General features: G+C 40.0%; 1 protein-coding gene across 1 annotated transcript; it reads right to left on the reverse strand.

Annotated features, from left to right (window-relative positions):
- Positions 1–6,702: 6,702 nt before the first annotated feature.
- LOC132205993 (interleukin-8-like) lies at positions 6,703–10,703 on the reverse strand. Its single transcript, XM_059644690.1, has 4 exons — positions 10,590–10,703; positions 9,001–9,136; positions 8,785–8,868; positions 6,703–7,506 (listed from the first exon to the last, which is right to left on the reverse strand). The coding sequence occupies exons 1-4, from the start codon at positions 10,651–10,653 to the stop codon at positions 7,479–7,481; spliced, it is 312 nt and encodes a 103-aa protein (XP_059500673.1). The 5' UTR covers positions 10,654–10,703; the 3' UTR covers positions 6,703–7,478.

The raw sequence follows: 10,703 nt of genomic DNA on the forward strand, positions 1-10,703 counted from the left end.
TGCCCCTTTTGTGCCTTTTTCATGATACCAGTGCCATGACACTTACTGTCATGAACTTGAAAAACCATCCCCGAGCAAAGTGAAACATGCAACTTCGACATGGCAGAAAGGAGGCCATGGGGGGATTGGTGGGGCATGAATGCTAGTGTAAAGATGGATGAGGTTTCTGTGAGACTGGTTGAAGCATGGAATGCAGCCAGTTGTTAATGACATTAGAATACTGCAAAAGGCAACAGTTATCCTGGACAGACGTACCTCGACAATTTATACACTAAACAAAAGAGAGCCCAGACAGAAAAGCCCTGGGTCTTGCTACACAAAGAAACTAAGAGTAGCATGCCATCCAAATGATTGACACAGTTTCAAACTATTAAGGAAATCTTCCACATTCAACAGAATATTCTCAAGCACTATCTAAAAAACAGAAAAACAGGGTTTGCCTTGCAGACCACTTTCTTGAATCCTCTTAGAATCTGCTGAGGCTTTCCAAGGAGACCAGCATGGCAAGAGGCAGAGACCAATTGACCACCCAAAGAGAGAGAAGAAGAAAGCATCTTTGCGGTCCCCGAGCCGAGCCAGAGAGAGAGTACCTGCATAAGTCTACAAGAGGTCTTAAGGGGCCAAATGGGAAGACAAATAGTATGTTTAGTATTTACTTTGTTCCAAAAAAATTTGGGACTGTATTGCATGGGTACAACCTGGGCAAATTCATTCATTACATTCTAGAACGACTGATGTGACTTGTTTGGAGGAGCAACTAGACAACATCCCTCTGTTATCCTGCTCTAAACTGTGATGTGGATTTCTGACTCAAACACCCTTTCCAGAACTTTATCACCATCACTCTTCAACTCCTCATTAATCCTTTCACAAATTCAACCAATAAATCTATGTTCCAGTTTTTGACCTCTCCACGAGTGGGCATAGAATTTCCTACCCGCTCTATCTCTCTGTCTTAACTTTGCACAAAAGCAAAATACTGCAAATGTTAGAAATCAGATATGAAAGCAGAAAATCTGAAAATTCTTAGCTGCTCAGCTATATTTATGGAGAGTGAAACAGATTTAACGTCTCAGTTCAATAACGTTTCTTTAGCACATGTGATAGTAGTGCCTCTGTCAATGTTTTCCTAACAGTTGTCCATGAGAAAAGGGGAAATTGTTTTCAATACAGATAGCCAAAAAGAGGACATCTTAACTGACAGAGGAAGCCAGGACAGGCCTTTCCCCAGAAGCTTGCATAGGGCAAGAACACAACTACAAACCATAGCTTTGGAGGCAAACCCTCTTTTAAGATCAGCCTCACTCACTTACTGTCCTTGTCAGGACTTCTAGTATCAGTCAGTGTGGCTACCTCCAGCTTGTTGGCCTGGTCAGTCTTCGCCACTAATACTGGGGGCATTTAACAACTAGACGTCAGACTGCATATGACTGAAATGTCTCATGAGCTGATCAACATGGAGAAGCATCACCCCTAATACTGTAACTATTTGCACAAAGAAACTCCTTTCTTTTGAAGGACCAAGTGACTGAAGAAGTCTGTACTCACTGGATCTTGGAGAAAGGGCACCGCAATATCAGTTATGTACCTCATAAAGTCATGCTTGTGAACCGCTGTTTCACATTTTGGGCTAACAATGAGCATTGCTTTTCCTGTGGAGAAGGACGTAGAAGTGAGGGACTTGGGGAAATAAATATTAATGTCTTGAAACAACTTCATATTACAGAAGAGAAAGTACTGAGGTCTTAAGAAGCATAGAGTTAGATAATTCCCTGGAACTAGACCAGGCGCTTCCCAGAACTTTGTGGGAAGATAGAGAAGTGATTGATGGGCCACCGGTGAGATGCCAGGAGTCTGGAGGTTGGCTAACGTGTTTACACTATTTAAGAAAGGCTGTAAGGAAAGGTCAGGCAACTGGAGAGCAGTGAGCCTTCTGTCAGTCGTGGGTAGGTTATTGGAGGGAATCCTGAGTAACAGGATTTACATGCATTTGTATAGGCAAGGACTGATTAAGGATATCAACCTGGCTTTGTATGTGGGAAATCGTGACCCTCTAACTTGAGTGAATTTTTGAAGACATGACAAAGAAGATTGATGAAAGCTGAGCAGCGCATGATGTCAATCCGGATTTCAGCAAAGTGGTCGAAAGGTTTCTGCATGGGAGACTGGTTAAAATCATAGATTCCATGCAGTATGAAAGCCAGCCATTCTGCCCATCATGTCCACACCAACCTGCTGAAGAACATCCCACCCAGACCCAAACCCCAAACTTAATAACCCTGAATTCCTCATGGTTAATCTATCTAGCATGCATATCACTGGACATTGGGCAATTTAGCAAGGCCAGTACCTAACCCATACATCTTTGGGCTGTGGGATGAAACCAGATCACATAGAGGAAACGCATAAGGAGAGAAGGAGAATGTCGAAACAGCACATAGGCAGTCACCAGAGGTTGGGATCGAACTTGGGTACCTGGTGTTGTGAGGCAGCAGTGCTAATCATTGTGCCACGTCATGGTTAGTAAGGGTAGATTATATAGGATCCAGGGAGAATTCACCAATTGGAAGCAAAAATGGCTTGAATGAAGGACTCAAAGGATGACAGTGAGGAAGGCTTGAGACCAGTGGTACACCGCAAGGATCAGTGCTGTGCCTATCGCTTTTCATCATTTATAGAAATGATTTGGATGTGAACATAGGAGGTGTGGTTAGTATGTTTGCTGACTTCAACAAAATAAGTGGTGTAGTGGACCGTGAAGAAGATTATCAGAATACAACAGGACCTTGATCAGATAGGCCAATGCACCAAGGAGTAACAGATGCAATTTAATTTGTATAAATATGAAGAGTTGCATTTTGCTAAGACCAATTCAGGCCTTGGGAAATGCCTGCAGATGTTGGTGCATGTATGGAATGAGCTACCAGAGTAAGTGGTGGGCCTATGTACAATTATAGCATTTAAGAGGCATCTGGATATCTGGGTATATGAATAGGAAGTGTTCAGAAGGTTATGGTCCAAATCTGGTAAACAGGTCTAGATCAGATTGGGATGTCTGCTTGGCACGGATGAGTCGGACTGAAGAGTCTATTTCTGTGCTGTATGACTCTATGTTGCTATTAGATTGCACCTGTAAACATATTTCATGTGGATTAGGGTGGTACTGAGTATTCATTACATGCAATTGAAAGCAAAAGAGGTAAGATCAGGATAGTTGACCTGCATGAAAGGCTTTGAGAACCTAGAAACACAACATTAACCTACTGTCAGAATGCGGCATTTTTGTCCCCTAAACAATAAAGTTCCCCTGCCTATTCTTCAAATAGGCAGGCTTTCATTCATCTTGAGGTAAGCTTTTATGAATGAAATTAAGTTAAAGCTTATGGATGGAGAGTTATATGGATAGAATGAGAGGGGTTAGAGGACTATTTCTTGTTCCTAAGCCATTAACGTACTGTAAGCTGGAAGGAAGAACCTCTCCAAACCTGAAAAGCATGGGAAATGGCAAGTTGGTAAACTCTGGTGAGAACAGAAAAATAAGATTCTCAACATTGAAAATTACAAGTCCAATCATGCATTCAAGATTTTAACGCTGATATGAGAACCGTGCTAGTGGGCCGGAAGTCTATTGCACATATTAACATCTTATTATTAACTAATTTCAAATGGTGAAATAGAGTTTGTAATTTCCCAGGTAATTGAGAGAAACTAGACAGCACCAATGCCCAATGTGGAAGTCAGAGCAGATAACTGGCAGTCCCAAGGTACAGCATCTTCCCTAGACATCCAACTTGATCAATATTTCCCAGGAATTCAGGGCATGCTCCCAATGGCCAGTATCTGGATGCACCTTCTATCTATGGATGGTGGCGTTGCAATAACACCATCCAAAAAGTGGTGAAGTGTCCTAAGTGAGTGAGTCGCCATTGCAGAGGGCAGAGAGGATTAATGATTTGCTTGGGACAGGATGGGCAAGAACCCATAAGGAAATGTACCATTTGTGATGCTGAGAGTGGTAAACCATGAGCTTTGTTGTGAGGTGGATGCAATGGTAGAGGTATAGTGAGCGTGAATTAGCAGGCGAAAAATGGTGGCACTTGCCCTTGGAGGATGCAGAATCTTATTTACCTTCTTGTGTCATTGCTGCACATTTCTCCAAACTGTGGATAAGCAGGTGACCATGGGCACTCACATGAGTCCAAGCTATGCCTGCCTCTTCGTAGGATACATGGAACAGTCCATCTTCCATTGTTTCACTGGCACTATTCCCCACGTCTTTCTGTGCTACATCATTGGCTGTATCGGCACTGTCTCATGCTCCCACAAGGCACTTTAACAGTTCATCAACTTTACTAACACCTTTCACCCCAGCCTCAAATTCACTTGGATTTTCTCTGATAAATCTCTCTCCTCCCTGGACCTCTTTGTCTCCATCTCTGGTGACCATTTTGAAACTGACATCTATTTCAAACCCACCGATTCCCACAGCTCCCTGGACTGCACCTTCTCTCATCCACCTTCATGCAAGAATGTGCTCCCCTACTCCCAATTCTGCTGCCTCTGGTGCCTCTGCTCCCAAGATGGGGTGTTCTACTCCCACAATTCCCAGATATAATCCTGCTTCGAAGACCATAACAACCCCTGCTGGTTATCAAGAATGCCCTCAACTGCATCTCCTACATTTCCAGCATTTCTGTCCTCACATCCCCTCTCCCCCCCAAAAATAAATACAGAATCCGCCTTCTCCTCAAATCTCACTCCACCAATTTCCGCGTCTGATGTGTCATTTTCCACTACCTGCAATCCAACTCCACAACCAAAGAACTATTTGCCCTCCACCCCCTACCCTGACTTTCGTATGGACTACTCTCTCATATGGACTTCAGAGATCATTTTGTAGAGCATCTGTGCTCTGTATGCAACAAGCAACATCATCTTCCTGTTGCCAACCATTTTAACTCGACCTCCCACTCCCTGGATGTCATGTCCATCCTGGGCCTCCTCGACTGTCACAATGATGCCACCCGCAAATGGGAAGAGCAGCACCTCAAATTCCACCTGGGGAGCCTACAGTCCAATGACCTAAAGATGGATTACACCAGCTTTAAAATCTCTCCACTCCCAGCTTCATTCCATGTCCAACCCGCCCTTTCATCCCCGCCTCCTAGGCCTGACGCAACCTGTCCATCTTTTCTCCCACTTATCCGCCCCATCCATCCCCACTGAACAATCCCCAGCACTCCCCAAGTGCACTCACCTATCGCAACCCCACCTTCCTTCCTCTGCCCCACCCTTGCTCTCTCTATTTATTTCTGAGCTCCCTTCTCCCTACCCATTTCTGAAGAAGGGTCCTGAACAGAAACAACAACTTTCCTGCTCAACTGATGTTGCCTGGCCTCCTGTGTTCTTCAAGCTCCACACTGTGTTGTCTCTGACTCCAGTATCCGCAGTTCTTGCTATCTCTCAGTGTAGTGTTAATGTCATTGGACCAGTAATCTGGAACTCCAAGCTTTAATGTCCTTGGTAAGAGTTCAGTTCCCACTATGTGAAATTTGAATTCAACACAAATCTGGAATTAAGAAAGAAACTAGCCCAAATGGTAATTTTTTTATCCACTGTTGTGAAAAGCAAACTGGCTCAGTAATATCCTTGAGGGAATGAAACCTGTTGCCCCTATCTTGTCTGGCCTACATGTGAACCAAGGACCATAGCAAAGTGGTTGACTCTTAACTGCCCACTGAAGTGGTCAAGTAAGTCACTCAACTCTAGGGCAGTTAGGGATGGACAATTACTAACCTAGCCACTGATACGCACATCTCATGAACTACTTTTTAAAAAAGCAACTGACATAGGTAGCTACTTCAGAGCAGGTTGGCATCATTTGTGCATCTAGAGTTTAAATATAGTAGTGGCAACATAATGCTAGAAGATCTCAGCAATGGTGAGTGCAAAGCAACATTGGAGAGCTGTGTCATGAATCCATTGCTTAATGCGATGAGCAGCAAAGAATTGCAGGGAACAAGTGCAAAGTCGCTGGAAAAGTTCAGCAGATCTGGCAGCATCTGTGGAGGAGAAAACAGAGTTAATGTTTCCGGTCTGGTGACGCTTCCTCAGAACAGTGTGAGTTCTGAGGAAGGGACACTGGACCAGAAACATTAACTCTGTTTTCTCCTCCACAGATGCTGGCAGACCAGCTGAAATTTTCCAGCAACTTTGTTTTTGTTCCTGATTTACAGCATCCACAATTCTCTTGGTTATATCAAAGAATTGCATGGGATAACTCACTCAAGCTCGTTGAGGAAGACCATGCATGAAACTCCCTGAAATCGACACTTAGTTTAGCCAGGGCATCAGAGATTCCCCAGTGTTTTGATTCATGTCACAGACCATTGGTTGTTCAAGTGAGAGGACAGACACCTACGTGGTTTAATTTTTTATTAGAAGGAACATACCGATGTCAGTGCAGCACTCCCTCAGGGCTGCAATGAAATTTCAGCCTAAAAGATGAGTCCTGTTTCTGGAAGCGGTGTGAGTCTACGGTGCTGAGAGTGTCTATTAACATTTCAGTTGAATACTCATTTCAGATCAGCTCAATGATTTGAATAGAGACAACAAATTTGATGGATAACATGTATAGAAAATAATTTTTCCTTTATTTAAATATAAATATTTATCAATTAACAATTGCAATTGAAATACAGAGTCTTTTTTGTCATGTACATATGTTTTTGTTAATAAAATGACAAAATAGTTTTGTGGAAAAATGTAAACACATAGAAAATTGAACTTCATAAATAAAATGCAATTTTAATAAAGTGCAATAAGAAATAACATCACAACACTGACAACATGCCACATCAAAACTGTAAACTTCATTTCCATTGGATCCCATGTTAACATGTAACATGTTAACCAGGCAGCAAACATGTGGCAATGTCATAGCAGGATAAAAATTATACCATTTAAATTGACCAGAAATTTAACAGCATATTTTAGTAGATTCTCTGATTTCTTGGCATTATGATGCAGATTAACGAACTCTCAGTGAAGAGAAAATCTATGTCCTGAATTCTATTGGGGGTTATCTTATTTTCCTGCCATATACTTTGGCAGACCATTAGCAAAACACACTGATGCAAGTAGTTCCTTATTATTTGAAATGTTTTACATTTCATCGGGAGTTCTATAAACCTTGCACTGAAGAATCTCCACAAGCATTTGAGTTCCACATCCAATTTTAAATAATAACATTATTAAATATTTCATAAATAAATAAATATAACAATGGTCAGCTGGACCGACTAACTCCATTTTGCAATTGAATTATAACCATACTGCTTTAGATTACTCATACAGTCACATACAAAGATCTAAAACAAGCTTGAACATGATTGTTAAACAAATTTAAATTCCTGAGGTTGTGGAGTGTCTCAGCATGGATACATGTCACATTCTTGGCAGTCAACTCTTTGAGCCTCTCAGTAAGCTTTATCAGTCTTCTTTGTACTGTACAAAATACAGAAATGAATACAAAATTACCATCAATCACGCTGGAATATATACCAAAAATATGCAGGGAAGAAATCCACTTCTTAAATTAATATCTTAAATATTATTTCATGCACAAGTGCATCAGAACATACAAGCAATTCTGATCAGTGAAAAGATTCTGATTGAAACATCAATAGAACTTGCATCATCTTACTTCTGTGCAAAGAAATTTCAGATTGCATCTCTTTTGAATGGCTCTGCTACTTTAAAATATCTGAAAGGATCTTAATGTATGCCTCTTATTCTAGACCTTCTCGTTAATGAGAAAAGGTTTTCTACTGACTTCACAAATTTCTTTCAAAATTCTCAATTAAAGTTTAATCAGATAACTTTCTTTGCATTAAAGCATACAAGCAGTTTCTATCACATTTTTCATTAATTAAGGTGTTGGAGATTAGCTGGCAGAAAGAGGATAAGGAACAAAATGTTGTTCTTGTATGCCACTGGTCAGTAACATACTGCCCGTTGTCCTGGGAAGACATTTGAGTAAGGATCCAAAAACTATATATCCACCTGATAATAATGGCTGAAATTTCAAGCTTTTTCAAGACAGCAAATGAAGTTGCAACAAAGCACTTTGACAATGTTAGCATAACTTGGATTGAAGCCAGTTCTCTACTGTATACAAAGTAATGGAATGGGTGTGTGAGAAATGGATCAGCACTACATTCAGACCACAGAGGGTAAAATGCAGAATGAAAATTAAGGCACATTGCCAACTAAAGAAACAGCGTTGTTTTTTGAACAGTTCATGAAGTACCTGAAGAGGCCCTTTTTGGTGTTCAATCGAGGAGTTTTGTCTACATTGCAATTTCCTTCCCTCACCACTCTGCAGAAATAATGGTTTGAACTAAGGTTTCAGTTGTCCAATAAGCTTTCGCTAATCACTGCGTTTTATTCACTTCAAGTTCTCTAGTCTCTTTTTTGCCATCCTAAAAATATAATTCTTCCAGTAATTTGCCAAATTAATTATACAGATTTTCAGTTACTATTTAGACAGTGTGTAGTGAAGTAAGTCTCTAGCTCTCAAAAAAATCCACCTGATTTTGTTCCCCATGATCAGATGAGTTTCCCAAAAGTTGGTCAGTCTGAATTCCTGGATTATTGTCCAGACAGTGAAGATAAAAATTTACCCTATATATTGTGTCCCTTTTTCCCCATGTGCTGCTTGCTACTCCTTAGAGTGCTAAGATAGATATATCATTTTAACACAAACTAAATGTCAAAACTTACGCATTGGTCATCATGTCAATGATCTTTTTCACCCAAACGGAGTTAGGATCTAAACACACTTGAGATCTACTTTTAAGGGTTGCACTGAAGGAAATGAAAAGAAAGATAACTTTTTAATGCTCCGTTATTTATTTGCAATTCAAAAAGGAATAAAATTATTTAACTTTGTGCCCAGGCACCGTGGGTGTAGCTATAATCAATGATATTAAAACTTACATGATTTCAACAGTTGGACAATGTGGACCACTTGGAATGATTTCAATATTCTCCATGTGTTTTGGATGGATGAATTTGGAGTTTGTTTTAATACATTGGCACCGCAAGCTCACTCCTGCGTGTCTAAGAGATGCAGCTGTGGGAAAAATAAAATTAATAAAAAATTAATATCGGTACCTTTAGCTGAAACTTATTTTCCTTCCAGATATAGAGGTTTTCTTGGACAAAGTAATATCTCACTGTCGGAAACTGATATTTCAAAGTTCTTCACAGCAGCATCGGTGCCAGCCAATTATTAGCCTTTATATTTCAGCTCATTAACATTCAACTTTAAATGTGAAAGTCAAAAAATGAAGTCTTTGAGTGGGCCACGGTGAGAGTAAATATCTCATCTGTGGAGATTGTCGCCTTGGAGTCTGATGGTGCTAACTTTGATCACCAAATCAGGATTTGTCTATGCAAAATATGGCGACTCATCATCAGTAGACTACTGAAGAAATGATACACTCAGCCAAGACATCAAACTGAAACTTTTTGAGCTCTCTGTGAGGGAATTTGTAATGGCGGGGAGAGTGCAGCTGGGGTTTTGGAAGGATGAAATGAAAATGCACTAGAGGCTTTCAAGTTTATGACCTCGAAGTCTCAATATTTCTAGTGCTTAACAGAAAAACAAACATTTCCATTGCCTGGAACTTTATTTCCTCATTTGGTTTGCAAATTTCAGCTCTGTATTAGAAATTCTGTCAGGTTAACAGGACCCTCACAGTTAACAGTTAGGTTTCACTACTTGTTGTTTGAAAACATGTATCAGTTGCCTATCGTGATCCTTACCTTTAAGTGTCCAAATGCTATTCGGATTAACAGATCGGTGAATAAAAGTAAATTACAATGAGAAAGCTGTTCTGTTCAAAGTTAGTAAGCAGGCAAAGTAAGCTCATTGACTTGAATTAGAGTTCATCCATTAAATAATAAAATAACATCAAGCTTGACCCTTCTTATTGCCTAATTCAATAACTTTGCTTCAGCGTATTTTTCCCTGATTTGTGAGGATATGTTGAAGCCTGGGGAGAAAAGCATTTTCTCCTTAATGGAATTATGTCTCCGTTTCTGTCTTACTGAATATCTATTTGCACCTTACCAGCTGACTTGAAAGTAAGTAAGTTTACATACGAGCATGCCTTTGTTTGCATTGATAGTGCTTCGACAAAGGGGCGATTATGGCTTAATATATCAGCAGAAACAATGTGAGGACATTTATGAACACTGCCTAACAAATCCCTGGTAGTAGCCTGTTCAAACTATGTTTAACAAATTATTCTTCTAATACTCAATACTGTTTATTACTTCAAATGTAAATCTCACATGGCAGTATTTGCACTCACCTGTGAAAGTATGTAATTTGTGTAAGTGTAAATTCAGTCTAATATTAGCAACAACTGTATCTTAAACATTAAAATTCAAGCCGTTAACAATTTAAAGCTGTACACTATGCACAAATATCTAATTTAAATATCAGTCAATTATTTACATGAATATGTTGTATAAAATAGGACATTTTTATAAATGCTTTCACTAAGTATATTTCTTACCTTGTGTGGAAACCAAATAAACTACAAAGATAGTCAAGACAGTAAGGGTAACTTTGCTGTTCATTGTCTTTTCTTGGATAATGGTCTTGATATTCTTTCTGTTGCTGCACTCTG

Source organism: Stegostoma tigrinum, chromosome 1 (assembly GCF_030684315.1).
Source record: "Stegostoma tigrinum isolate sSteTig4 chromosome 1, sSteTig4.hap1, whole genome shotgun sequence".
Taxonomy (NCBI): domain Eukaryota; kingdom Metazoa; phylum Chordata; class Chondrichthyes; order Orectolobiformes; family Stegostomatidae; genus Stegostoma; species Stegostoma tigrinum.

Coding starts and splice junctions, on each gene's coding strand:
- LOC132205993 (XM_059644690.1), bottom strand. CDS start 10,653: ATGAACAGCAAAGTTACCCTTACTGTCTTGACTATCTTTGTAGTTTAT. Junction 9,137..10,589: donor TTATTTGGTTTCCACACAAG/GTAAGAAATATA, acceptor TTTTTCCCACAG/CTGCATCTCTTAGACACGCA. Junction 8,869..9,000: donor TGTCCAACTGTTGAAATCAT/GTAAGTTTTAAT, acceptor CATTTCCTTCAG/TGCAACCCTTAAAAGTAGAT.